At 54.7% G+C, this 27,882-nt stretch overlaps 3 protein-coding genes across 7 annotated transcripts in view; 1 reads left to right on the top strand and 2 right to left on the bottom strand.

The window, feature by feature from the left end:
• The window catches only part of BOP1 (BOP1 ribosomal biogenesis factor), a 72,395-nt gene extending 48,207 nt beyond the window's left edge, over positions 1 to 24,188 (top strand). The window contains exons 4-16 of the mRNA XM_035124614.2: positions 17,804 to 17,958; positions 18,275 to 18,392; positions 18,487 to 18,588; positions 19,412 to 19,624; positions 19,792 to 19,953; positions 20,436 to 20,516; positions 20,791 to 20,860; positions 20,994 to 21,126; positions 22,214 to 22,394; positions 22,633 to 22,921; positions 23,140 to 23,224; positions 23,703 to 23,810; positions 23,921 to 24,188. Of these exons, the coding sequence (XP_034980505.2) occupies positions 17,804 to 17,958; positions 18,275 to 18,392; positions 18,487 to 18,588; positions 19,412 to 19,624; positions 19,792 to 19,953; positions 20,436 to 20,516; positions 20,791 to 20,860; positions 20,994 to 21,126; positions 22,214 to 22,394; positions 22,633 to 22,921; positions 23,140 to 23,224; positions 23,703 to 23,810; positions 23,921 to 24,074 (1,851 nt within the window). The 3' untranslated portion in view covers positions 24,075 to 24,188. The remainder of the gene's footprint in view (positions 1 to 17,803; positions 17,959 to 18,274; positions 18,393 to 18,486; positions 18,589 to 19,411; positions 19,625 to 19,791; positions 19,954 to 20,435; positions 20,517 to 20,790; positions 20,861 to 20,993; positions 21,127 to 22,213; positions 22,395 to 22,632; positions 22,922 to 23,139; positions 23,225 to 23,702; positions 23,811 to 23,920) is intronic.
• On the bottom strand, positions 24 to 11,476 carry SCX (scleraxis bHLH transcription factor). 2 transcript variants are annotated; one of them, XM_035124652.2, is made up of 3 exons: positions 10,913 to 11,476; positions 8,036 to 8,109; positions 24 to 733 (listed from the first exon to the last, which is right to left on the bottom strand). In XM_035124652.2, exons 1-2 carry the CDS (start codon positions 11,441 to 11,443, stop codon positions 8,062 to 8,064), a joined length of 579 nt encoding a protein of 192 aa, XP_034980543.2. In that variant the 5' UTR covers positions 11,444 to 11,476; the 3' UTR covers positions 24 to 733; positions 8,036 to 8,061. The 2 variants fall into 2 exon arrangements, with proteins under 2 accessions (XP_034980543.2, XP_034980544.2); XM_035124653.2 differs by lacking the exon at positions 8,036 to 8,109.
• A 137-nt stretch (positions 24,189 to 24,325) lies between the features above and the next one.
• MROH1 (maestro heat like repeat family member 1) overlaps positions 24,326 to 27,882 on the bottom strand; it is a 47,130-nt gene continuing 43,573 nt past the window's right edge. For all 4 annotated transcript variants that reach the window (XM_035124606.2, XM_035124605.2, XM_035124609.2 and 1 more), the window contains 3 exons: positions 27,094 to 27,196; positions 26,899 to 26,964; positions 24,326 to 25,269 (listed from right to left, as the gene is read on the bottom strand). In XM_035124606.2, the coding sequence (XP_034980497.1) occupies positions 25,184 to 25,269; positions 26,899 to 26,964; positions 27,094 to 27,196 (255 nt within the window). In that variant the 3' untranslated portion in view covers positions 24,326 to 25,183. The remainder of the gene's footprint in view (positions 25,270 to 26,898; positions 26,965 to 27,093; positions 27,197 to 27,882) is intronic.

Raw genomic sequence — 27,882 nt, 5'->3', positions numbered from 1 at the left:
CCCCAAAAAAATCAACCCCTTAAGTTCATCTAGAAATGCCCAGGACCCTGTTGGCCAAATGGCATGAGCCTAAAAGGAAGTTTGCATCTGGTCAGTACAACATAGTCTTCTCTCGCTATACAAACAAGTTGGATTTATATTATTATCAATGACATGAAACTCCAGCATGTATTGATTGTAACCCCACCGAAGGTTCTGAGAACAGGATGACCCATAACTATGGATTTGAAGGCAAGTCCAGGGGTTGCGCTGTGCTCATTCTTCTTCCATCTCCCGCGGGGAACCATTACTTCCTCCTCCCTATAGCGGGATTCAGGTCCATGAGGATTGTTCTGCCATGTGCAAGTCCATGTCCTTCTGCTTGCTGGTCAGGAAAGCCCCCCCCCCCATTGCCTCAGTGGCCATGCCAAGGGCCGCTGCCTCCCAGCACTGCAGAGCAGAGTCATTCAGAGTCCTGCTTTTCTTTGCAGATGAAAGCCTGCTTTTCTTGCCTGCAAAGCCAGGCCTAGAGGGTGCTCAGTCTCTCCCCAGGGACGGGCTGCCATAAGTTAATCTTGGGTAGAACCACAGGGCTCCCGGTGGCAGCAGCAGCCAGGCACAGGCCAGAAGATTCTGTCTTTGTTTTGCGTGTGTAGCTTTTCCATCTTTCCCCTCATAATCTCCTCCTCCTCCTCCTTCCTGAATCCATAGTCATTTAACTCCGAATCGCCGACTTCCTGTCTCGGTCTTTACTCTGCAGAGGGCCAGAGTTGGAAAAGAAGAGAGTTAGACAAACACACCTGGGACCGCAAGCTGCAAGTGTGGCTGTTCCAAAGCTCCGGAGAGCAGCCAGGTGCACAAGGGATTTTGCTCATTATTTCTCTCTTTATTAAAAAATATTTATAACCTGCCCCTCGATCTGTGCAGATTTCAGGACTAGTTCTGGAGCATGAAATAGCCAACAATGCAACAACCAACTATAAAACACATCATCAAAGACAAATAGCTTCATCTGAAACTGTAGAGCATGTTAAACAATCACCGGTTTAAAAAAATTAAATACCTGGGCAAATAGGTTTTAACCTGGCACCAAGACGGTAACGTCCCCTGTGGAGGGGAAGGCATTTCACGGATGGGCACCATTCTCCCAGCTATACCAGTCCCCATGATGGATCACAAGTTTTTCTTTAGAAAACCCTCCAGGCTGATATAGGAAGAGGTTTCTGGGCCCAAGCCATTAAAAGCTTTGGAATGAACCAAACAGGCAGTCACTGTCATTTGCTCGGAGCTGGTGCCACATGGTTCCGTATGGCCCATCCTGCTTTTCATTTGTTTCTACCCAGCGAGAGGCTGGACCCAAAGCTCATTTGTGCCAGGGCCATTTTCTAGCCCTGCAAACCCCCCCCCCTTCACTTCCCATGGGCGCTCTCTGCACCTCCCTCCACCCACCCACCCAATCACTGGCCGTTTCTCCCATGTAGCCTCTCCTGCAATTATACTATTACTTTGTTTAACAAAATTTATATACTGTTTGATTGTAAAAACATCAACTTTATAAAATAAAATGTTAAGAATACACCCAAGACCTTGGTCAGCACAACCACAGCTACGTCATGTTTTTCCGTGATGCTAGCTCACAACACGGCATCCATTTTTCTGTGGATGCTGAAATCTGGCTTCCTGCTGCAAAATTTCATCTTTCATTCCCCTCCATCCTTCTGCAGCTAAAACAGAGGAGCCATTTTTCCATCAGTGGAATCTGTTTCTGTTGCTACATGCAGATCACGGGAGGGCTCATTTGGTCTAAATAGATCACAACACTACAGCATTTGTGAAATGTGCAAGGCAGGACTAGCTTTAGACTCTGAGTAGACCCAGTGCCTGGAGAAGCAGGTCCCTTCTACACAGAGCACGTGTTCTCTCTTGCAAGATTCCCCCAGAGTTGTTTGGGGTTGCCTGCCAAGCAGCCCCATTATGGCAAACCCCACCGCAACGCTGGGTGGAAGGGGGGGTCCCCTTGGGGCTTCAGCATGGGATGTGGGAGTGCTCTGAGTCAGGCCTCTGCTGCTCAAGGAGCTGCCCTCGCTCTCCCCAGCACCACACGCTGCACCCCGGCATGACTTCCTGGCTGCCACAGCCACCCGTAACAGGCAACCTCATCCTTTGTGAAAGGGGAGGGGGGAGCGCAGAAATGGTAAAATTAAATTTCCCAGATGTTCAGGCCCCAGGAGCTCTCTTGCTGTCTGGAGAGGAAATGGGGATTCGGAAAATCCCGCCTCATATTTTTTCCCCTATCACCTTGCCTTTCCGCTGCCATTAAGTTAAGCAGGAACAGTAAATTAAGGGGATTGCAAAGCAGGCCCATCTTTGGGGGAGGAGGAGGGCAGGAAAGGCCCTTCCAAGCTGCTGCCTTGCCCCAAGCAGAGAGCAGCACAGCCGGCCTCAAGGTCCCCGCCCCCCCCCCCCCCGGAGGAAAGGGTGGCAGAGGAGAGAAGGACCCTGGAGTATCTTCTCCTGCCTCTTAGCTGGCTGGGTGCTGCTTGCTTCTTGTGGCAATTCTCCATGCCCCACCCCAGCCTCAGTCCCCCCCCTCCATATGCACTGTGCTCTGGCTGGAGCTTAAGAGGGAATGGTTTTTGGGGGGGGGCAGTGCTGTAGCACTCTTAGGTCACAGCGGGTCTTCTGATGAACTAGCATTCATCTGCAAAAGTTTGTAAGCACAAGTAAAAAGGTTGTCACCAAAATCTTCCCATAATACTTTGCCAGGGGGTGGGAGGTGCAAATAGGGCTCCTTTACCCGCGAGATGAGCGCCACAACCCCAGAGTCAGTCACGACTGGACCTAATGGTCAGGGGTGCCTTTACCTTTTACCCAGCATTAAGCAGCAGTGCCCCCAATCTCTGTCCTGATCCACCTTGAGTTTATGTGGATTAGGAACCCACTGGGTCCACGGGCCACATCACCATGGAGAGCTAGCACAAGGCAGAGGGCCTCTTGTGTGTGATGTTCACCTTGGGTTCCAGATGGGGAAGGTGGCTCTTAAAATCACATCCCTGGTCATCTTCACCATGCCATAGCAGCATGCACAAGCAGCCTTTGCTCATGCTTTTAACTTCTGGCTTTTCACGGTGAGCTCCTGAGCTTTTTCTAACCTCCAGGAGAGGTCCTTGCTTTGGACAAGGTGGGGAAGTGCATCAAGCTAGCAACTGCTGCCTATTGCACAATTTCTCCCTTTCCACATCATATTAGTCAAGCTTTGCTTTTGCTATCACTAACATGAGTGAGAATTCCCACGTGGCACTTTCCCTGTTTCTCAGAGTGGCCTCCTGGGAGTGGAGCTCAAGGAACTGGCTCCCTGGTGGCTCCAGTCACACCTGAATTGGAAGAGGTGGAGAAAAAGCTCTTTTATATCTCCAGGAAGCTTGCTGCTTATTCTGTCCCTGCTTTTCACTTCTTCTTTTTTAATATATATTTATTAAAGATTTCTTGGTTTGCCAAAGTATGTACAATGTTTCTTTTTTCAAGTTACATTTTTTGCAGATCAGTTTCACTTGTTGAGACATTAGCGTTACGTAGGAACCTGCTTTTCACTTCTGACCTGGACTTTTCTTGAGCAAAGAGAGTGTTGCAGCTCCCACTCAGCCTTTGTGGGGGGGAGCACTGTCTTGCTGTTTCTCTCCTCCCCCCTTCCCTGTCCTGAATGCCTGACCCCCATAGACCTCAGGAGGTGCGGCTGCCTCTATAGCTTTTGCGTCCACTTAGCCCCCTGCTGAGCTGGGACTTCAAAGTGGCAGCCTTTTCCTGCTCTTAAAGAAACAGCTGGCGGAGGGGGGGGCGTGTTACAGCACAGTTCTTTGCTGGGGGAGTCCTCAGCAAGCCAACTGCACTTGCTTCCATTGACTTCACCAGTGTTGAAGCAATGATTCTTCAACATCAACTTCATTGGACTGGTCACGTTGTGCAGATGCCTGATGATCGTCTTCCAAAGCAACTACTCTATTCCAAACTTAAAAACAGGAAGCGTAATGCTGGTGGTCAACAACAGAGGTTTAAAGACTGTCTTAAGGCAAATCTTTAAAAAATGTAGCATAAACACCAACAATTGGGAAACACTGGCCTGCGAGCGCTCCAGTTGGAGAACAGCCTTTACCAAAGGTGTCATGGACTTTGAAACAAAATAAAAAAATTCCTTCAGTAGCACCTTAAAGACCAACTAAGTTTTTATTTTGGTATGAGCTTTCATGTGCATGCACACTTCATCAGATGTGTGCATGCACACGAAAGCTCATACCAAAATAAAAACTTAGTTGGTCTTTAAGGTGCTACTGAAGGAATTTTTTTATTTTGTTTCAACTCAGACCAACACGGCTACCTACCTGTAACATGGACTTTGAAGACACTCAAATTCAGGACGCAAGGGAGAAATGTCCTAAGAGGAAGGCATGCTTGGTAAATCCACACCATGATCAACTCCCTCCTGGAAACCTATGTCCCCACTGTGGAAGGACATGTGGATCCAGAATTGGCCTCCACAGTCACTTAAGGACTCACTGTTAAAACCGTGCTTATGGAAGACAATCTTACTTGGCTACGAGTGATTGCCAAAGAGAAAGAGACTCTTCCCGTCCCCCAGCCTTTTCTCGGGGAAACCAAGGACAGCCAAAAGGCATTCAAGGCATCCTGTCTTGCCACAGCCCACAAACTACTCTTTGCATTCCAAGAAACCCAGATACTGTATCTCTCCCCAACACCCCAATCTCCTTTTTCGTAAATAGCCATTATTGTTGCAGAGAGATGCTAGAATATGTTATGGCTCAAAAAAGGCAAAGGTCGGATCAGGTGCCGAAGAAAAAGCGACCCAGTTTAATTGCTTTGAAGGCTGCGCTTGCACTTTATGCTGCTGAGAAGTGCCTCAAGGAGTACTGCTTGCATAATGGCTTGGGGGGGCCAGTTCTTTCTGCTTCGTGTTTTGTTGATTTTTTAAAATCTGTGGACTGCCCAAGGGGCATGGTTAATTGGGTGGCATAAAAATACAAATAAAAAAACCTGTTTGTATCTCTGAAATGAGGGGCAACGTGGCATAACAGCCTTGTGTTGGCACCAATCTCTCTCCCCCCCCCAACTATCTCTGTGAACTTGGGACAGCAACTTCAACAGCAGTCGTGCCAGTTTGCTGGGGAGAACCCAGCCCCTCTACGGGGGGGGACCCCAAACCACGACACCAGTTGAAATGCCAAGAGACGCATTTTGCATGTGGTCAGTACAAAAACACCCCACATTTTTGCTCCGGCCAGCGGGCAGTGCCTCAGTGCGTTTATCAAACATTTTGAAAGGATGCTTCAAAATGGCGACTCACGCCATTACAGTTTGCTCTACTTCATTGCCCTGTTGATGAACGTGACGTTACTTGAGTGCAGCTAAATAGACCTAGCTGCAGCCTTCAATTTAGCGATCCATTCCCAGTAACGCAAGCAGGCCTCTCAGAGCCTTTACCCTCTGCTTTCCATGGATCAGGTCAGCCAGTTGGTGGGAGGTTCAGGGTGGACAAGACTCCTTCGCATGGTGCAATAGCTCACCTCCTCCTTGGGGACTGGCTTATAAGCCTGCCCTAGCATGGGGACTGGCGCTGAAGGCACAGGGCGTGCACTTTAGAAATAAATAAATAAAATGCCCTTAAAAACACTCTGGCCATTGTGGGGAACAGGATGCTGGACCACGTACACCTGTGCATTGATGCTTGTTGGCGCAAGTGCCAGCTGCCGCAGCCAATGGAAACCAGTATGGTCCCAGTGGTGGTCCTCTAAAATCGCTGGTAGCTGCCACCTGTGTTTCTTCACAGCAGGAGAGCAGCTCTATGTGTAGAGGGAGCAGCGGCGTAGGGAGGTGTACAGTACATGGCTGTTCCATTCCTAGTGTGTCTGCCTTCGCTTCCCCTCCGTCAGTTGTCCCTAGTTGGCATGATGGGAGAGGCAGCAGCAATGGTGGGCTGGAAGGAGGAGCCCTGGAGATCAGGTCAAAGGGCAGTTTGCCCCAGGAAAATATTGGCAAGGCTGGACTGCATAGGGGACACAAGTTGAAGGAGCCAGTGGGACAAAGGAGAGGACTTGAACCAGCCTCTATAAGTCTTGGCTCCTGTGAGTGCCCCTGACACACACCTAACATGCTCTTTTCCCTTCCTTCCGGGTGGGTGGGAAACTGGAGGTCAGTGGTACAGCACCATGTATGGAGAAGGCCCCAGGTTCGAAACCTGACAGGCATCTCCTGGTAAAAAGGTTACATTAGAGGGGATGGAGAAGGGAGACCTACCACCCGCTCCAGACCCTGAGAAGCCACTGCCAACTAGAGTGGACCATACTGGGCCAGGCAGGCAATGCGCCTCAGGCTGCTGCTGCTTCTGTTCCATGAAGCAAAGACACCAAGAAGCCACTTCTCAACTAGCAGGCACCGTCTCCACCCACGCTAACAGCAGCAAGAAAGCAATTCAGTGGGATTAAGAAACTTCTCTTTCACTTTTCTCTCCATGTGAAGAAGAAGAAGAGAGCAGCACTCTCTGATGTTGCCATGGATTAGGCTACTCTTCCCCATTGTGTCTGCGCTGCTACCTTTAACCGTTCAGGCATTCCCAGTGAAAAACAGGGGACTTGCTGGGTCGGACACAGGCAGATCTTACAGGAATGTGGCCATATCAACAATTTCAGCAATCAAATGCCCATCAGAGTATAGCATTTGAGCACCCCTCCAGCAGGGAGAATCAAAAGCCTTCCTCCCAGGCTGCTTCTCAGCATTTCCCTTCTTCCACGTCATTAATTGCAAATAAATTGCACTCAACCTCTGCACTACTCCTTAGGGACATTCCTCAATTCTCCCAGCTTTTTTTTTTTAATTGAGGGGGAGTATTTTCAACATAAGTCCCATGGACTGCAAGAAGATCAAACCTATCCATTCTGAAGGAAATCAGCCCTGAGTGCTCACTGGAAGGACAGATCGTGAAGATGGGGCTCCAATACTTTGGCCACCTCATGAGAAGAGAGGACTCCCTGGAAAAGACCCTGATGTTGGGAAAGATGGAGGGCACTAGGAGAAGGGGACGACAGAGGACGAGATGGTTGGACAGTGTTCTCGAAGCTACAAACATGAGTCTGACCAAACTGCGGGAGGCAGTGCAAGACAGGAGTGCCTGGCATGCTCTGGTCCATGGGGTCACGAAGAGTCGGACATGACTAAACAACAATTTTCAAAATCCCATCTTAATCATTCTTTGTCCATTTCAGATTGAATTAATTGATAAGCTAAGAAATGCCACCTCGGTCTCTTTTTGGAAGAGTGGAGAAATGAGTTCTTGCACCGCCATAACTAGGCTGTGTTTAGCGGATCAGTTGATAATAGTAGAAGGAGGTTTGCTCTGCACAGGAAATGTTTGGCAAAGTATTGAGGCAAAAGCCAGTGGGGTGCTGGAGATGGTCACTTTTCCTGACCTGTATCTCCCCCTCTATTGTTTGGGGTGGAGCTTCTCTGCCATGACCTTTTGAAGTCCCCCTGCCTCACAGATAGGTTTACAGATTTAGTTTCTGTTGCAAATCTCCCTTTTCACTCCGCTGAAACTCAAGAAGGTGCCTTTTCCCAGCTTCCTCCAGAGTTCCTTGACTAAGTCTGGAGGCCTCTCTGTTCCCGTGTGCCGCATGCATGCCCACCTATCCAACATTCCCCCAGAATGTCAAGAGCATTCTTCCGCCAACACCCACATGAAAGCAAGTTGCTCCTTGCTTTTTCTCCCCCTACGTCTACATTGCTTTATGTGGGTGATCTGCACATGGGCTGCAGTGGGCTAAGCTTTTTGGAACAGCTTTGAGGCTGCTGCTCTGCACTTTCTGACCCAAGAAGCCTTAAGAATTGGACTGTTAGGAAGCTGTGCCCCTGCCCTCACCACATGCTCAAATCCCCTTAGCTTGGACATGTTGAACTCTCATCTTTGGGTTCGTGGGGTGTAGGAATTTGCTCATTCCGAAATGCAGAAGCCAAGAGCTCATCAAATAGACCAATAAGTAGATTTACGCACCTTTTAAATTTGCGTGATAACGGGTCTCAGAGGCACAATCTTCTCTCAACAATTTCAGCCCGAAGACAGCAACTCTGAGAGTGAAAGCAGTTTGGAAATTACACTGCGAATTCAGGGCTATACCACTTTTGTAAAAACAGCTTGCTTTTTAAGCAGTGTGTTCTCTGTCAGTGCCCCACAAATAGCAAAGATGTTTGTTTTGCAGTGTCCTAAATCTTCCTTCCTTCCTTCCTTCCTTCCTTCCTTCCTTCCTTCCTTCCTTCCTTCCTTCCTTCCTTCCTTCCTTCCTTCACACCACATAGATCAGTTGGTGGATCTGTTTATGACACACCATTTCAGTTGCCAGGCCTTGTGCCATAGACAGCTGAGGGCATGCGAGACAAGGGGGTCAAAGGAGCCGAGGTCCCAGCTGGCGCTATAGCAGCCTGCCTGCCTGCCTGCCTTCCCCCCCCTCCCCCTGTCATTTTTGCTCATGCTGCTTTGCTCAGCACATGAAGCCTCCACCCTTCTATGCACCAACTTCCTTGTATAGCCTATGTATGGTTTGCACAGCAAAGTCACACTTGCCAGCTGCCCTTCCTTTTCTGCCCCTCATGGGCTGAGAGTTTGCGGAAAGGAGACCTGCCCCCCCCCTTGCGTTGCCTTTCTGGGAGGGTGAAGGTGGAATGGGCCATCCAGAGGATGGATGCCTGTGGTTCTACCCAGAGCAGCTGGAGTCCAGTATCTAGGAGGATGGAGCCGTCTTGGAACTTGAGGCTCCTTGGACTCCCTGCCTCTTGTACTCTAATAGGAGAACAAAGGCTGTGTGGAGCACTTTGTCCACACACACACACACACACACACACACACACACAAGAGGCCAGAACTTCCCCCTTTTCTTGGGGACGGTTGCAGATGTCCAGCACCTCAGTCAGTTGGTTCCTCTCTGTCAACAAAGGGCTGAGGTGAAGCAGCCTGAACTGCCAGGATTGGATTTTTATCCTTTTTCCTCTTCCCACATTTTTCCATATGCCATAAACGTCTTTATTTGCTGAGCTTCATCACACCTTAACCGCAATTGAGGTTTCATAACTGGGCGCAAGAAGAGAACAGAGTGGTGTGTCTGAACCAAGAGAGATTTGTGGAAGGGCATAAGGAAGCATGCCTTTGGGAATGCTTCCAAATGCTTTTCAGTCTGAGTGCATGGCCCTCTCCTGCCGTGGCTGGAAGTAGCAAATGCACAGGGCGACCCCACTGCCACACATGGCTTGGCTTCGCCCCCAGCCCTCTAACTGGTATGCTCAAAGGCAAGCCACACTGATGGCCACTCAGGTTTCAAATGTGGGGTTTTAAAACTAGAACCATCATCTTCTAGGGGGGGCCAACGGTACAAAAAGATTGCTAGGCGATTTTCCAGGTTATTTGCTTTCATGCTAGCTGAAAGGATATTCCTTGTTAAAACACAGTCAAAATAGTGCTTTCTGCTGGAGTATGTTAAAACTCCCCTTTGGATTAATTTTTTTCCTGTTCAAATGGAAATTGCTGGGGCACTTGTTGAACTGACCTGTTGCATATCCAATTGATATGTTTTTTCTGGGGGGTGGGGAGTAGGATGGGGGGGGGCTGGTGACTCTCTGCATTCCGGAAAGGACCATTGATCTGGCTTTTTTCATTTTATAAGATGATCCTTACTATCCTAATTTTATTTTCTCAACAACCCTCCGAGGCAGTTTAGACTGAAAGTGGCTTGCCTCAAGATTCCTATTACACTTCAGGGCTGGGTAAAGATTAGAATGGGATGAGGTGGAGGTGTCTCAACCTCCCAACCTAAACTTTTTGGGGGGTGAGGACATATCTTCTGCTAAGCAGGGGGTAGCGCTCATGGCAGAACAGGCTGTAAATCTAGCCACCGTGTAAGAAGACAAAAGCAAGCCTACAGCTACACTAAGTGGGGCTGGTTTCTCCTCTACAGAGAGAATCCCCCCCTTTGGTTTGTGAGAGGAGCAGTACAGAGGATGAGGGGAAAAGAGGGAGAGGTGAGCTGTGCTTGTTGCCCATAACTTGACTGGGTTGAAGTAGAGGAGGAATCTCAAGTCGCCCAAACCACCATGCCTGGGACTAAGGTTGGGAAGGGGGCAGGCAAGGTGGGAGGGTGTCTTTCTAGTTGCTCACTGGGGAGAGAAAAACTAAGGAGGTGAATGTGGGAAGTGATGAGTGTACAGGCAGTGACTTAAAATGCACCTTCCTTCTTGGGCATTTCCCCCAGACTCATTCCCAGACAGAGGGAGTGGCAGGGAAACTGGCGCTTTGGGTGATAGCTGAGAATTGGTGCAGGGCAGCGGAGTTGCCATTGCTCAGGGCTGGGGAGTGGAGGGAGGTGTTCCTTCTCTCCACCCCAGACTCACCAAGGAGCTCAAGCCACTCATTCTCTGGACAGAGACATTTTTACCCAACCCTCTCAAGCACTGCAGCAAAGTAGGTGTTCCCTCGGACAGATGCCCTTCAGAAAGCCCCCCCCCCCCCAGTGCCAGTTTGCCATTTGTGATGTGCAAACCACATGTGACCTCAGGGTCTTGGTGAGCATGTGCATTCTCTGGGCACAGGGATGGGCCCCTTCGCCAACACCTCTGGCTTCTCCCTGGTCTCTTGAGCTGCCCTGTTTCCCCTGCTTTCCTTGCACTTATCAGCTTCCCCTCCCAATCCTTTTCAAGCACCATCTCTCTTGGGCCGGCTTATGAGAGTTTAATAATTCCCTGCGGCACATGGAGGAGTTTATCCACTTTGGCAGCAGCGCTGACTGTTCCTTCCCGCATCCCGGAATCTTCTTAACCGGCAGTTTCTTTGTGCTCCTTCCACCCCCTCCGCACCCCCCACAAGCCAGGAGAGCCCAGGACTTACCATCTTCCTCTGGTTGCTGAGGCAGAAAGTGCAGATCTGTTTGGGCTGGGAGTTTTCGCTCTCCCTCATGGGGGGACTACTGCTGCTGCTGCTGCTGCTGTGGTGAAAGAAGGCTGGCGTGGTGTGGCACGGCTGCCCATCTCCACATGTGTCCCCCACCAGGAGGACGTTGCCCAGGTGTGAGATGTAGCTGGAGGCCAGGCGGAGAGTCTCGATCTTGGAGAGCTTCCTGTCGGCTGGCTCAGTGGGGATGAGTGTCCTCAGGGCGGTGAAGGCTGTGTTGACGCTGTTGGTGCGGTCCCGCTCCCGCGCGTTGGCCGTGTGGCGCTGCCGGGGCTCCCTGTTGATCCGGTTTGCCTTCTTGCTGCGGCGCTTGCTGCTCTTGAGTCCATATCCGCTGGCGTCCAGGTGGTAGGGCTTGTCCTCTGACCCTGAGCTCTCACTCCCATCCTCCTCGTCCTCCGAGAGCATGCTGATATCGGGGTAGAGGAAGCGGCTGGGTGCCGAGCGCAGCATGGCAAAGGAGGACATGGCCAGGAGGTCGGTGAGAAGAGAGTTGCGGGGACGGGGGGGGGGGAGCTTCCTCCTTGTAGACCTGCTGCCCTGTTACCTCTGCCCTCTCATCCTTTTGTAGTTCTGCACAGTGCAAAGAAGAGGTGGACAGGCAGCTCCCAGCAACTCCTTTCCCCTGACGCCTTGCCAGTGGTGCTCATCCACTTTCTCTGGCTGGCTCTCCTGACTGAGAAGGAGTTAAGCTCCGTGGTCACACACTGCACAGCTGGTGTCTCCTCTTTGCACACGTGTGTGTATGCTTGCATGCGCTTAAAGCTGCTTTTGGAGTGTGGCAGGAGCCAGAGAGCATTTTATAGCACCAGTGAGTGGTCTGTCAGACAAGCCCCTCCTTCCCCTCTTGCTCTGCTTGCAGCAGTTTCACGCCTACCTGAGCATTCCTTCTTTTTCCGTTTGGGATGGAGGAGGGAGGGGTTGTCAGCCGGTGGCCGGAGGCTGTGGGGAGAAGGGGGAGCCCTGAGTGGGCTTCACCTGTTGCTGCCTCCAGGACCCCAGACTCCCAGCCTGGCAGATGTGCTTGTGGGGTGGAGACCACAGAGGTCTTTGTCCATAAAAATTCTTCCGCTGCTATCGTGCGCTCAGACTAGAGTAACTTGGAGGTGTCTAGCCTTGCACAGGGTATTCTTTGAAACGATGGGGTGTGAAGTGCATGGTGACTGCTCTCTTGCTTTGAAAGGATGGGGTGTTGGATTGGGGGAGGGAACAAACGTCTCCATTTGGTTGCTCAGAAGCCACCACAAGCCCAAGAGAGCAAATGCTGGAGCAGAGGTGGAAGATGAAGCGGAGCCACGCTAGACCCCCTGGCAACGGGCTTTCCCTCCCCCTCGGAAGAAAGCCCACTTGGGGATGAAGTGGAGCCAGTTTGGATATTAGTCATTCCTGGAGAGAAGTGAGGAACAAAGAGCGCTCTGGTCTCCTTTCCCCAGTCACTTCCCACCAAGCAGAACCAAATCGATCCTGCTGCTAATGGAGCACAGCAGGAAGGAGTAGCCCTCCTGCTTCCATCAGGTCTGCTCTGGAGAAGCAGCAGGCAGAAGAGGCAGCTCCCTCTCCTCTTCTTCCTTGCCCGGCAGCACTTGCCTTTCCACCTTACGAGGGCGTCATTCATTTATCTCCTCCAACCACACTCCTAATGCCTGATACCCTAAGCCAGGCTTTCCCAAACTTGGGTCTCTGGGTGTTTTTGGACTACAGCTCCCATCGTCCCTGACCACTGGTCCTGACAGCTAAGGATGATGTGAATTGTAGTCCAAAAACAGCCGGAGACCCAAGTTTGGGAAAGTCTGCCCTAAGCTGAGGCAAGGAGCACCTGCTTAAAGGGAGGGGCTCCATACTGTAAGGGCACCCACCACTCCTTCTTTTTGCCTATGTGGCCCCACCCTGAGCTTTCTCTCCTGTGCGCTTACGCATACAGATGGTGCCTTGGAATGAGCCGGGCTATTTGGTCCATATATAGCCCAATATTGCCTGGTTCTGACTGGCAGCAGTTCTCCCATGTCTCTTTCAGCAAAAGGCCTTTGCCAGCACCTGCCCTCTGGAGATACCAAGGATTTATGCCACTCAGCTACATACCCAATAGTTTTTCTCCCAAATGAGTGGAGGCAGAGTAAAGCCTTCACTGAGGTGCAGAACAATTGGGCGCCTCCTGGCTGTTTCTCTGCAGAAGCTCAGAAGCCAGGAGATTTGGGGGTGGGGGATAAATGCGCAACAAGAGACTAGGATGCCAGGCTGACTTTTCTCCCTTGCCTCGCCGGCTAGACACCCCCAGGATTTGGCCTCCCTCCCCATCCATATTTTGCTTCTGTTTACACAGCCAAGAGGATAACCAACTTAGCACATAAAAAATAGCCTTTTTCATAAGTGGGTGGCCAGCAGGAGTAGTCTGGAATAACCAGGTTTGATATTCCTCCTCTTCCGCCTGAGAGCAGCAAGGCTCTTCCCAACCCACCTTCTCCCAGATCACCCCTTTCATGGGGATGCAGAGCGCAGGGTAGCTGCCTGTGGTGGTTGTTTGGGGGGGGGGTGGAGCCTAGTGGCCAGGTTGCCCTTCTTGCCATCCATTCACACTCCCACTTCCTTCCTAAGAAGATGAAGAAACACTGGGTCTCCATAAAGGAGGGGAGAGATCTGAGCAGTCCGGTGTGTGGAGGGGGGCACCCCGTCCTCTTCCCTCTCCACCCCCCCACCCGCTCTGCATCCTTCCACTCTCCTGCCTTTCCCCCTGTCCCTCTTTTCTCCCCCCTTCCTCCACGTGGACCAGCTATTTTCAAGAAAGTGCTACTGGGAAAAGAATCCTTTCCCTTGCCAGGAATGCACACTGAGGAATGCCTGGGCTGTTCCAAGAGCAACTTCCAGACGTGTGGCTGAGTGACGGCAGCTCCTTGTGGAGGCGGGGAAGACTATTGTGGGGGGGGGGGAGTAGAGGGCTGCAGCCTCCTTTGTGAGTAAGCGCACAGGCTGATGTGTTAACTACACGGGAGGCGGGAGGGAGGGGATGGATGGATGGAGGGCTACTGGCAGCTTCCACAGAGGAGGGAAAACTCTCCCCTGGAGCAGCTCTTGGCTGCTGACCTCTGCCTTGGCTGGCGCTTGAAATCCAAGCAAGGCACCCGCAAGGAAGAGGGCGTTGATTGTCTTGCCCTGACCTTTGTGGTGGCAACAGCAGCAGATTCACCAGGCACCCCAGCCCCTCTCAGCCCTCTCCTGGCAGGCCAGCTGGACCTCTTCCCCAGTTCAAAAGGCTCAAAATTCTGCACCAGGATTCTGCTCAACCCACCACTGTGTTTCTGAGGACTTTGCAAGAGAAGCTTGAAGCCCTTCAGGCACACAGCACTTGGCAAAGCCACGGGGGACCGAAGCTTGCTTTTACCAAAACATAAATAAGAGGGAGCTGAGACCTGAAGTTGACACCAGAGCAGGATTCTGCTCTGGCCAATTATTTCCCCCTTGGTGTGGGTGCTTGGAACCTTCTTTTGGGGGGGGGGGCTTTCCAGTGATTCCACGCCAAAGGCAACTGGTAGGCAGAAAATATGTACCTGGCAGCCTGCTAGCCAAGGAGGAATGCAGGGGGTGGCATCGGGACTGATGAACTGTTTCTTCCTTGCAAGGAGTGCTGCTGGGACACTTCTCCCTGGCGCACTGAGGGGCTCTGCACTGCTCTTTGCACGTGCAGCCTGGTCATGCCGAGGGAATGCCTTGGAAGGGAGTCAGTTGGACGTCCTTTGAGCTGGCATCCTCCTCCTCCTCTTCCCCAGGCTCAGCCAAGCTGTCCCGGCTGGAAAATTCCTGGCAGGACCCTAGAAAGGGAGACCAGGGGTGCTGAGTGGATAGACCAGGGGAGTTTGGGGGTGGTGCTATCTTCTCTCTCTCTCTCTCTCTTCCAGGGACCTTAACTTCCACCACCACCCACTTCCACCACTGTCACCCCAGCCACTTGTTGCTTCCTGTGTGTGCGCTTATGGGAACCAGATGGTGCAGCCTTTGAGCATGCAAGGCCAGAGGTCGCATTCACACCTCTCTCCCAGACAGCCTGTATTTGGGAGGAGGGGTCCCCCTTCTCTTTCTCTTGTGCTCTCTGCCCTTGAGTAAGAGGGAGGAGGTGGGAGGGAGAGAGAGATAGCAATGGCTGTAAGAAGTCAAACAAGGAGATCGATCTATTTATCTCCACCCCCACCCCCTCTGGGAAGGGGTTTCTGTTGACACCACATGTGCCACCCCCATTCCCCGCAGAAGAGGATGGGTTGGAGGGGTGCTCCCTGGGGTGCCCTTCAATCTCACACCCAAAGCCACATGAGGTGCTTCTCCTGCTTCCTGCTCTGTCTTTCCAGAGCATGCCAAAATGGTAAATTCAGTTAGGTCTCCAAACTTGTGTGGTTTGCAGTGGCCTTTTGGGTTCCACTTGGGTGAAATGTTCTGGATGGAGCTGAGGAGCCCATGAATGAACGGCTGTGGCACCTCCCACCTCTCTGGGGGAAAGAGCTTTAGGTCTCTGTAAGCGCCTGTGCCTGAAACCAAACCTTGGGCACATTGCATTCTTGGACACATGCTCTGCCTTGACGTGCTTCTCCAGATGTGTTTCCAGCAGTGTCCTTTGGCAAGTCAAGATGCTACACTTGCACACGCTCACAGTGGTGATGGTGGTTTTGCCACCATGGGGGGGGTGTAGACTGAGTTCTGCTTTCCAAGCCGGAGGCCCACCCAGCAAAGATGGAGTCCCAGCAGATGCGGAGCTGGCCGAGCCGAGGGCTGGGGGCTGCCAGCCCTACGAGTGCTGGAAAGTGTGAGGCTCCCTCCTCTGCGCGCGGCTGCTGACCACCCCCACCCCCTCTTTCTTTTAACAAGTTTCTGAAGGGCGCTCATAAATCCCCAGCTCTGCCTTTAATGAGCCGCTTGCCGCGCTCGGTGGTGGCGCCCTGGCCGTGGTTCCAATCATGGAGCCATTAGAGGCAGCAGCTGAGCGTAACCCACCCAGCCCTGTTTCGGGATTTGCCAGATGCCGGCCTCCCACCTCCCCACACACACCCCGGCAGAGGAACCGAGGCGTGGCCATGCTGGAAAGAGAGGCAGATGAGGAGCCAGAAGAGGATGCTTTGCCCCCTGGCGGGAGGCCTCCCTGCTGGCCTTGTTCCACTTGCCCCGGCTGGCTTGGAGGCTGCCTTGTGCCAGGGCAGCCCACTTAGGCCCATGCTGTCTTCTCCAACAGGCAGCCTCTTCAGCTGCAAAGAGGTCTTTCCCAGCCCTGCTCCTTGGTCCTGTTCACTGGAGAGGGAGGGATCGCATCTGGGAACTTCTGCATACAAAGCAGGGCCGCCTTCCTGCACGCTGTCAGGAGGGAGGAGAGAAGCCGGTTGCATCTGGTGGCATTTTCATGGTACCCTGAGAAGGTCTTCAGAAGCATCCCTCCAAGTCTGTGATACAGGCTAGGCCAACCCATCGCCCTGCCCCCTCTTCACCTGTGGTGGCTGCTGCTCCTCATCATTCTGGCACACCTGGCTCCCTTATGAAGCTGCCCCTACCAGATGGCGCCAGCTGCAAACCAGCAGGGTGGATCAGTGGGTGGGTAGGGAGAGGCTGCCAGCAGGCATTGTGGTTCTCTGTGTGCCTCTGCATCCACCCTGCCTGGTTTGGGGGTGCAGTCAGGATTTGAGGCCAAGCCAGGGGTGGTGCTGAGCAGTCTTGGTTTCCCTTGGACATCCTGCAAGAGCCCATTCATGGGTGAGGGAGGGGAGCAGGTTTGGACATGCCATTGTGGGATGTGTGTGCGTGAGAGATGATGATGATGATGATTTTATTTATACCCCACCCTCCCTGGCCAGGGCTACAGCTTAAAATGCAGCTTCATTTTAGTAGTAGCCCATAAATCCAGACCATAAAGAGAGGAAACATCAGATATTCACCCGAGCCAGCTATCCATGCTGGTCCTACATGGGCCAGCAAAAAAGCCAAGGAAAAATTTGTATACCAAATCCCGTATAAGGGGTCAGAGGAGTCTTAAGCCGAAGGCCAGGTGGAACAGCTCCATCTTGCAGGCCCTGCGGAAAGATGTCAAATCCCACAGGGCCCTAGTCTCTTGTGACAGAGCGTTCCACCACGTCGGGGCCAGGGCTGAAAAGGCCCTGGCCCTAGTTGAAACCAATCTAACCTCCTTGAGGCTTGGGACCTTCAAAGTGTTGTTATTTATGGACCTTAAGTTCCTCTGCGCGGCATACCAGGAGAGGCGGTCCCGTAGGTACGAGGGTCCTAGGCCACATAGGACTTCAAAGGTCAAAACCAGCACCTTAAACCCGACCCTGTACTCCACCGGGAGTCAGTGCAGCTGCTAAAGCATTGGATGAATGTGATCCCGCGGCAAGGACCCCGTAAGGAGCCTCGCTGCAGCATTCTGCACCCGCTGGAGTTTCTGGGTCAGCTTCAAGGGCAACTCCGTGTAGAGCGATTTACAGTAATCAAGCCTGGAGGTGACCGTCAGTAAGGGACCAAGTGCTTAATATGGCAGAGATGGAAAAATGCATATTGATGACAACCCAGCCCCAAACTCTGGACAATCTGGGCATGGGGACGCATAAAGATATTGAAAAACATCAGGGAAAGGACTGCACCCTGCGGCACTCCACACACCAAGGAGTGCCGCAACGACAACTCCTTCCCTAGCGCCACCCTCTGTCCCTGACCTGAGATAAAGGAGCGCAGCCATTGTCTGACTGTGCCCTGAATCCCCACGTCGGCAGAATGCCCCCCAGAATTTCCCCTGAACCTGAGCAGGTGCCTTCAGGCCTCCAGAGCTGGCTTTTGCTCTTATCCCTCGCCCTCTTCCTCCTCCAGGACATCCGCAACACAGTGGGCAACATCCCCATGGAGTGGTACCAGGACTTCCCCCACATTGGCTATGACTTGGATGGGAAGAAGATCTACAGGCCCATCCGCACCAAGGATGAGCTGGACAAGTTTTTGGAGAAGATGGAGAGCCCTGACTACTGGTGAGGGGCTCTGAGCTGGCAGAGGATAGACCAGGGAGGGGGAAACACCAAGCAGTCCAGCCATGTCCTCTGCGCATCCCAAGTGCTTCATGCGCAGCATTATCCCACCAGAAAGTCAGCCAGTGTCATTACAGACAGGGCTGAGACTGACCAAGTGTGCCCAGCGCAGGGCTAGCCTGAGACTTGGGTCCTACCAACAACTCAGGCCCTTATAGTTCTGCCACCTGTGCCCAGCAAGGGCTGGTCGGCAGGGTGGGCAGCCTGTCTGCGCCCCCCCAACACACACCTTTCACCCTCCCCTTTCACCCCACCCCAGGCGGACTGTCCAGGACAAGATGACCGGAGTGGACGTCAAGCTGTCTGACGAGCAGGTGGATCTGGTGCACCGTCTCCAGAGGGGCCAGTTTGGGGATGTAAATTTCAACCCCTACGAGGTAAGGAAAGGCCTGCCTCCCAATGGCAATGAGGCTCCTCCTCTCCCCCCGCCACTCTTCAGCTCCGCCCTCCTAAGCCCCGTCTCTCTTGCAGCCCGCCATCGACTTCTTCAGCAGCCAAGTGATGATCCATCCTGTGACAAACCGCCCAGCCGACAAGCGGAGCTTCATCCCCTCCCTCATTGAGAAGGAGAAGGTAAGCAGGGGAGGGAGGGAGGGGAGGGGTCTGGGCCAGGCGTCTCCCATCAAGCGCGGGGGCGGGGGGGGGCAGAAGATTCAGGCATTATGAGGCCTGGATCTCCAAGCCAGGCTGGAGTCCTACCCAGATCTCTTGAGGTGCTCTCATTAATCCCCATATGCTCCTCCCCAACTAGAGGGCCCACCCTGGTGGAGAGAAGGACCCCCCCCCAATCAGTATACCCCGGGGGCAGCCCTGCCCCTGAGGACCCCCATGCTGGAAATGCCTTGAGCCACCTCTTACTCCTGGCTACAGTGAGCATTTGGCTCTGGGCACGGAAGCCAGGGCACAGAACTGGCTACAGCAGCTGCTGCTGCACACCAAGATGTTGCTGGTCAAGCCTGGTCAGAAGAGACATCCACTCAGTGCAAAGCCTGACCTCTGCTCCCCAGGCAGGTGGAGGCACCTGGTCCTAAACGTTCCTGGGGCAATTCTGGGTCCAGCAAGGGGCCCTGGAGGGCTTGCCAGCACTATCTGCCCCTGCAGAGAAAGCAACATCTAGGCAGTTAGGAAAGCTTAAATGTACCTGATCAAGAAGAAAGTTTAATGCCTGGAACACAGGAAAACAAGGAAATCAAATTGTGAGTGTTAAAAAGCAGGTTCCTCGGAAGGAGGCGATGCTGTGGCCCCACTTGAGGAAGAGAGAGGCATCAGCTCAGGCCCTTGCCAAGGGGAACCTTGAGCACAAGGAAGGCAGCCTCTTCCCAAGGCAGCTCTCTCTCCTGGCTCCAAAGGCCTTGTCCAGGAGCTGCTTCCTTGCTGAGCAGGTCCCCCTTTGCAGGTCTCCAGGTTGGTCCACGCCATCAAGATGGGCTGGATCAAGCCTCGGAAGCCCAAGGAGGACACGCCGGTTTTCTACGACCTTTGGGCTCAAGAAGATCCCAACTCCATCCTGGGGCGGCACAAGATGCACGTTCCCGCTCCCAAGCTCCCTCTGCCCGGCCATGAGGAGTCGTACAACCCTCCGCCAGAGTACCTCCCCACTGAGGAAGAGGTGAGCCAGCAGGAGGTGGAGCAGGCTGGGGGTGGCCGGGGCGGGTGTGTCTGGATCAGGGAAAGAGAGTCAGGTGGGGAGGCAGAACAGGCAGAGGGTCTCCTGGGGTCCCACCCGCTTTTCTACTTCCAGGTGACCTCGGTCTCTTTCTCTCCCTCTTCCTGCAGAAGCTGGCCTGGGAGCAACAGGAGCCTTCGGAGCGCAAGCTGAGCTTTGTTCCCCGCCGGCATGACTGTCTGCGCCGGGTGCCTGCCTACCCCCGCTTCATCCACGAGCGCTTTGAGCGCTGCCTGGACCTATACCTCTGCCCACGCCAGAGGAAGATGCGGGTAGGTAGAAGGTGCAGGTCTCTGCCACTGTGGGGGCGGCCAGGAATGCAGGTTGACTGGGACCAAGGCCCACTGGGGGGTGCCCTTGGAATATGCCACTCACCTGCCCAAATGGCTTCTAAGCAGCTGGCAAGTACTAAATCCACACCAAATTAAAACCCGCAGCTGAACAGTTCCATCAAACCATTAAACACACCTGTAGTTCCATAGACAACACATCCATAAAATGTACTGGTACACAAGGCAGTTAAGGGGCAGGACTGGAGATGCTGGTGTGCAGGAGAGGGGGAGGGTTTGAGACTGCAAAGGTCAGTCTGGCTTCCAGAGGCCGACCTCTCCTTACAGGGATATGCCCTGCTGGGAGCCTGCACAAAGGAGTCTGGCCTCTCCCCTTACGGTAAGTGGCCTTCCTGGAGCAGAGGGCCCCATGGAAGGTGGGAGCCCTTTGCATGCTGCTTGCTCACAGCTTCCTTCTCTCCTAGGTCAATGTGGATCCTGAGGATTTGATCCCCAAACTGCCCAAGCCGCGGGATCTGCAGCCGTTCCCCACCGTGCAGGCCTTGGTAAGTCTTTCGAGGGACCCCACCAAGGGGAGGCAGCGCCCCCACTGCTTCCCTCTCCAGCTTTTACACTGTGGGTGGGAGCAGGGTATAGAAGGGCAAGTCCTAACTGTAAATGAGGGAAGAGGCAGCCAGGGGTCTAGGACTGCGCTCCCCCCCGAGCCCTATTCAATGGAGTGGGCAGTGAGAGCGCAGTGTGAGAAGTCTCTGGGCCGTCATTCCAGCCTTGCCTGCTCCACTTTCCGCTCCGGCTTCACTCCCCTCTTTCTCTCGCCAGGTCTATCGTGGCCACACCAGCCTGGTGCGCTGCCTCAGCGTCTCCCCCAGTGGACAGTGGCTGGCCTCAGGTAAGCAGCGGCTCTGGACGGGCACCGGGAGCACAAGCCGCTTCTCGGTGGGTAGGGGAGCAGGGGCCCCTTACCCTCTGGGAAGAGGCAGGCAGCCCTCTGCCCACTCTCACCCTTGCCTGGGCTTGTGCAGGTTCCGATGACGGGACGGTGAAGTTCTGGGAGGTCTGCACGGCACGGTGTGTGAAGACCCTCCCAGTGGAAGGCGCAGTGAAGAGCTTGGCTTGGAACCCCAACCCCACCGTCTGCCTGGTGGGCATTGCTGTGTGAGTACCCTCTCCCTTCTGGGACCAGGGGCACCCAGGGAGCAGCCAAGGCGGAGAATCATTCAGGGCGGAGGAGGGAAGGCAGCAGGGTCTCTGAAGGATCAGCGGACGGGGCTCTTCTGGCTGGGTGACTAGCACAAAAGGGATCCTAAGGGAAAGGCCGGCTCATGCTTGGTATCCTTAGGGAAGCGGTCACAAACAAAACGGCCCATGTCACCCTGGCAGGGCCTTTATGCAAACCTCCTGGCAGCTCAGCTAGAGATGCTGAGCATGGTTCTGGCCCCCTCCTCAAAAGGAGGAGACGGTGCAGCTGGGAAGGTTGCCTGCCATGGGGAAGACACTGGGGCCCTTCTGCATGGGGCCACTCTGAAGTAGTGGGGGAGGTAGCAGCGTAGTTTGTGAACTCTTGAGAGAGGAGAGTCAGAGGACAAATGCACAGACACCCCCAGGATCCTCAAACTCAGGGCAGGCGGAGAGGGAGAGGGAGGTCACCCCATGAAGCTGCTTGCAAGGAGACGCAGGAGAAAGAGGAAGAGCCCCTTCTTGCCTGGGGTTTGTTGCTGCTGCAAGATGTGCTGAGCGCCCGCTTAGGCAGCTCCGAAAGAGGGCTGCCAGGGTTCCTGCACGGAGGAAGGACCGTCTTGCGCAGAGTGGCTGGATGGGAGGTCCAGGGGCAGAGGCAGCCTGTGCCACCAAAAGGCTTGGGCAGGTGGACAGCAGAAGAGGGCTGCTCCCGTCGTGTCTTGCTTGTGGGCAACCTGTGGCACATCTGGCAGGCCTCTGCTTTCTTCTGTTAAAATGTTTGCATGCCCCCTTTTGGCAGCTTTCAGAACAGCCTGTGAAACTAGCCCCAGGACGTGGGACTCGAGGAGCCCCTTCTGATCCCGCCCAGTGAGGGTGTCCTTGTGCCACACCCCAGGTTTTGCCTGGTGGCTTCTGCAGACCCACCTCAGAGGCAGCTCCAGGCTGCCATGGCTGGGACCGTTGCTTCTCTGCACCCCTGGGACTCAGCAAGCACAATGTCCCGTCCCGTCCATCCATCCGTCCCCCCCAGGCTCACCTTTGTTTTCCATTCCCTGCCTTGCAGGGAGCAGTCGGTGCTACTGGTGAACCCCAGCCTTGGAGACAAGCTGCTGTATGGGGCCACAGACCAGCTCCTGGATGCCTACGTCCCCCCCGAGGAGGAGCGGCCACAGCCTGTCACCTGGGAGGAGGCAACGGGAGAGGAGAGGAGCCGGGGCGTGCGGCTCATTGTCCGGCATGGGAAGGTACCCGAGGAGAGGAAGGGGGGCTTTGGAGCCCAGGGTGGGAGGAGGCCTTTGCTGGGGGGGCGTGGACCCTCTCTGCCCACTAGCCTCATGCCTGCTCTGCTAAGCCCAAAGCAAGGAGGGGAGCCACCTCTCTGCTTAGGAACCTTATTTATGTTGCATCTAAGAAACTGTGTGTGTGATGTTGTTTGCCTGCACACACACAGAGAGCCTTGTCTTGCCTCCCTCCCTCCCTCAGCCCCTGAAGCAGGTGACTTGGCATGCAAAAGGTGACTACTTTGCCACGGTGGTGCAGGACAACAGCCACCTGCAGGTGCTGATCCACCAGGCCAGCAAGCGCTGGAGCCAGGCGCCCTTCCAGCGCAGCAAGGGCCAAGTGCAGCGCGTCCTCTTCCACCCGCTGAGGCCCTTCTTCTTCGTGGCCACGCAGCGCTTCATCCGTGTCTACAACCTCCTCAAGCAGGAGCTCACCAAGAAGCTGCACGCCAACTGCCAGTGGGTCTCCAGTGTGGCCCTCCATCCGGCAGGTGAGCGGAGCCTGGGCAGCAGCAGCAGCGGTGTCCACGGAGAAGACCCACTTGGCACATAGGATGGACGTGGTGGGTCCTCCAAGGGGGGAGATGCCTGCCGGCTACCCCAGAGGACTCTGCGTTATGCCTCCCCTCGCCCACTGGCGCTGCAGCGCCTAGGCGCCCTTAGGCGGATCGGCCCTTGCTGAAGGCTCCCTGCTTCCTTCCCCCCTTAGGTGACAACCTGATTTGCGGCAGCTACGACAGCAAACTCGCCTGGTTTGATCTGGACCTGTCCACCAAGCCCTACCGGGTGCTGAGGTCAGTCAGCAGAGAAGCCAGGGGTGGGTGCAGGGCCAAGACGGATCTTGGGGGAGGGCCTCTAGGCTTCCCACTCCCACCGCCCAGAGACCTGCTGCTGTTGCCCTTGACTGGCAAGGTGACACCCTCTTCCTGCCCCCCCCCTCCCGTGGCTGCAGAGGTGGGCATGCAGGTTTAGCCCCCTCCTGTATCCACTCCAGCTGTCGCCTCCCAGTGGAAGTTGGATGCATCTCCAGTCTATAGAACTTTGGGTTGTCTGAATCTTCCCTGCCTCTAGCCCATTGTAGACTCACTTCTGTGCAGATCTACTGCTTCTCCCTCTCCTCACACACGCTTGCTGGCAGCAGGAGGGGTGAGAGCCTGAGGCAAAGAAATCCCCCATCCCTTTCCTTGCGCGGAGGTTCTCCCGCTGGGGCTTGTGAAGCAACAGAGGAGCACCGCCGTGGCTGGATGAGGTTGACCTTCTCTCTCCCGGCAGGCACCACAAGGCAGCGCTGAGGGCCGTGGCTTTCCACCCGCACTACCCGCTCTTTGCCTCTGGCTCAGACGACGGCAGCGTCATCGTTTGCCATGGCATGGTTTACAAGTGAGTAGGGGGGGGGGAGTGGAAGGATTGTTGGGGGGAACCCTCCTGCATAAGGGCCAGTGTGTGAGAGGGAATCAATCAAACTCTTCTCCCCCCACCCCCCAATGCAGCGACCTGCTTCAGAATCCGCTCATTGTTCCGGTGAAAGTGCTGAAGGGCCACGCGCTGACCCATGACCTGGGGGTCCTGGACGTCGTCTTCCACCCCAGCCAGCCCTGGGTCTTCTCTGCAGGCGCAGATGCCACCGTCCGGCTCTTCACGTAACCTCCCTCCCCGGGTGGGGCTGCACCTCCTGACTCGCTTTCCCAGGGCAGCAGAAACGCCCTGGGCAGAGACTGAAGCCTGCAATGCTAGTTTTATGATTAAATGGTTTAGATACACGATTGTGGATGGGCTCCTTTGTCCCAGGAAAGGAAGGAATCCTAAAAATAGAGGGCAGAGCTGACGGTGGCCTCAAGGAAGGTCTTCCTGCCTACTTTTATTATTATTAATTCAATTTCTATACCTATTTACACCTTATGCATGGCTCTGAGGGTCATCTAGTCCCACCCGCTGCAGTGCAGGAATCTCAGCTGAAGCGTCCCTGTCAGGACGCCATCCAACCTCTGCTTAAAGAGGCCCCCCCACCTCCCAAGGGAGTCTGCTCCACTGTCAAACAGCTCTTACTCTCCGAAAGTTCTTCCTGACCTTTCGCCGGAATCTCCTTTTTGGTAACTCGAAGCCATGGGTTCGAGTCCTACCCTCCAGAGCAGCTCTACAAAATCCTATGCAAAGTACTAGTCCCCAATAGCCAAGGAAGCCTTGACACTGCGTTTCTGAGAAGCAAATACTTTATTAAAAATAGGCTGTCTGGTTTTATGTACAAATTCTACTGAGAGGAACAATGGATGAACCTGTGGAAGCTCTTGGAAGGGGCAGGAGGGGGAGGGGGTCTTGCCAGTTCCTCTGTGCACGATGGGAGAAGTGCCCCTGCTTCTCCCCAAAGTCCCAGATCCGTGTTAAGAAGAGCAGACAGTCCACACCTGATGGGGGGGAGAGAGGAAGAAGCCCGTGGGGGGGGGATGTGGAAGAGGCAGCACTGGGAAGGGTTTTTCTGTGCTCTGGTGCCTGGACCAGCCGGCTCATGCAGAGCAGCTCTGGCCTGTCCCTCGGGGGGGGGGGAGGGGTGCACTTGGAACACGTGACTATGGACTGTACAAGTGGGGGTCGTGGTGCCGGAAGAGTCCTGGGGTCGTGGGCCTCCCCTGCCCCACACGGACGGCGTTCAGCGAGTGCTCTGGAAGACGTGAGGTGCAGCGGGAAGGAAGATTGTCCGGTGAAGACCACTCCTTTACATGTCCTGCCGGGGTCCCACACGGGGTGCTTGGAGGCCCTCAAACAATCCTGACGAGGCGGCCCAGGGTCTCGGCCACCTTCACCCGCACGGCTGTCACGGGATCCTTCAGCAGCACAGTCAGAGCTGGGGGGGGGGGAAGCAGAGCCCGTGAGCAGCAAGCCAAACAACACTCTCCCCTGTGCAAGACGCGAGCTTGGGCCCAAGTGGCCTTTATTATCCTCAAACTCCTCCACCCCAAGACCCCCAGCCTGGATCCACCTCACTCCTGGACTGGGCCCCATCCTGCTTGGGAGCCAGAGCCCCACTCTGTGACCTGGAGGGCAATGAGCAAAAGCCAGCGCGCAGTCTGGCAAACCCCACCAGAGCCTCTGAAGGGCCCTGGGCGCTCCGCCGCTCCGCCTGCTGGCACAGACCCAACTGCGAAGGGGAGCGCACGCCAAGAGTTCCTCTCAAGCAGCAGAGATACAATAATATTTTTCCAGTAGCATGTTTACACTGCAAATCCGAGACTCTCGGTCCCTGCAGAGCGAACGAGGCGGCCTGATTTATGTGCAGAGCCGCTTCCCGTGGCTCAGCACTGGCCAGCTGCAGGAGCTTTCCGGGGGGGGGAGAGAGATGGGGCGCTGGCAGGCAGAGCGCCTCCCGCTCAATACGGGAAGCTGTGGTGACCCCATCCGGAGCCTGGCCTCCCCGCTCCCAAATTGCATCCCCCCCCCCACTACTGCAAACAGACGGGCCTCTCTTCAGGACCACTCCAACAGCCAACGGAAAGATAGTTTTCCCTTTTTTAGTGGTTTTTAAGCTCTGCTGGAAAGCTCAGAGATTTTCCGAGTCTTACTCTAAGCGATGAGGTCACTGCTGACAAGGAAAAACAGCCCCAAAATCCAGGAAAGTTCGTTACTCCAACTGGCTTCCTCCGCTGCAGGGCAGATCCCTGCTCAGGGAGGGACCTGCGCCGGGCATGTCTGTGTGCCCGATCGCCCCACTTCACATTGCTGGGTCTCCAGCCCCAGCACACCCGAGTGCGGCCAGAGGTCCAGGTGCCCCCCCCACCCAGTCTCCTCAGGTCCCACCCAAAGGACTGGCAGCCCTCGCCTGCAATGCCCGGGTGGTCCCTGGCCGGGTGCTGTCTGCACTTTGCAGGGTTTTTGCCAGGAAGGATTCCAGCTCTCTCCAGTTCCCACCTCCCCACAGACCCAACCCTCGTAGTCTCAACCACCTCCTTGTATAGAAAGACCAATAAAGGGGGTGATGGTCCCCAGGAAGAAAATGAGAACATTGTGGCCCATTAGCGCAGCACGCATGCTGGGTCCGTGACCTGCATTTTCGACCTCTTTCCGAGATGGGTGTCAAGGCAGACGCTGCCTTGGAGGTGGAGCGAAACTGAGCTGACATCTGTAGGCGGCCTCAGAGGGAGACACTTCCCTGCCAGCCTCTGCCACCTGCATCCTCCACAGGCTGCCTCTGCCACAGAACCCCAGCGCCCAGCTGCAAGGGCACAGGGCAAACCTAGCAAAACCTCCCCAGGAGCTGCCACCCTCACCCCAGCCAGGCTGAAAGGGTACCGCATCACTTGTCTTGAGTAGCAGTGTTCCATTTTGACTGGCAGAGAAGGGGGGGGGAGAACACAGCGGGAAGGACCAGCCTCAGCTGTCAAAGGGACAGGAGCTGGCCTTGGGCACCAGGAACCACCTGGGTGGAGGGGGAAGACCTCAGGCAGCAAAGCGTCCTGCGCCAGCCCTTAAGACTCACCGGCAATGAGCTCATCCAGGTCCAGCTGCTGGCTGTGCTCTCTGTCAACATGGAGGACAAGGAAGCCTGGGGGGGAAGGGCAAGAGGGTGATGCTCCGGGCAACACAAGGGGCAAATCCCTTGATGCCCAGCTGGGGGACAAAGGGGTGGCCAGGAACCAATCGCTCTGCCCAGGGTGCCCCTTGCCCACCTCACCTACGAACAGGGGGGCAGCCGCCCGGATGTCCGGCCAGTTGCTCTTGAAGTAAAAGAGGTTTGTGGCCACCAGACGACTCAGCGTGTCGGGGTAATACTGCATCTGCCCAAGAGGGAGGGAGGGGAGACCCAGCGGAGGTGAGCAGTTGGCACTGGAGGGGAGACACCCCCCCAAGGAGGAGAGTCCATCCACCTGCCCCCCCCCCGCCGGCCCCATCAGAGCTGGAGGAAGGGAGCAGCAGAGACTTCTCTCTTCCCCACCCACCCCCTACCCCTCCCAACATCACCAAGACCACCAATGGATGTTCTGCTTCCACAGGGTGCCCCATTTGTTCCCCAACCCACTTTGGAGTCCTTTAAAGCCCTAAACAAGACCTCTCAAGAACGGCTCCCACCCCCGTGAACCTGGCTGAGCTCTCAGGGCAAATATCCGAGGCTCTGCTCAGTGTCTGACTCGGAAGATGGGCACGAGCAACGGGGCCTTTTCAGCCAGGGCCCCAAGGCTGCTCTTTGCCATTGAGCTGTGTGAGGCTACCTGCTTCAGTGGGGATCTGGCCTGGCATAAACCAAGGTGGTTTCTCTTGCCTTTTAACTGCTTTTTTAAAGTATCATTGCTTGGCACTCGCTAGAAAAATATCCAAGTGATTTACAAAATGTTAAGAGCTAGAGGTACAGCAGAGAAACAGGGGGGGGGGGCGTAGATGAGAATAAAGAGACAGACTCGGTAAAATTTGGAAAGGTGTCTGCCAGTTGCCTGGGGAGGAAGGGGGGGGGTCTCTGGACAAAGAG

This window comes from Zootoca vivipara, chromosome 8 (genome assembly GCF_963506605.1).
Source record: "Zootoca vivipara chromosome 8, rZooViv1.1, whole genome shotgun sequence".
In the NCBI taxonomy this organism is placed as follows: domain Eukaryota; kingdom Metazoa; phylum Chordata; class Lepidosauria; order Squamata; family Lacertidae; genus Zootoca; species Zootoca vivipara.
The sequence above is the reverse complement of the archived record's forward strand: the minus strand, read 5'-3'. Positions and strand labels throughout refer to the sequence as shown.

Excerpts from the sequence above, each read along its gene's own strand:
- SCX (XM_035124652.2), bottom strand. The coding sequence starts at position 11,443 with ATGTCCTCCTTTGCCATGCTGCGCTCGGCACCCAGCCGCTTCCTCTAC. Across the intron at positions 8,110-10,912 it reads TCAGCAACCAGAGGAAGATG|AGTTGCTGTCTTCGGGCTGA; the intron begins GTAAGTCCTGGG and ends TTTCACTCTCAG.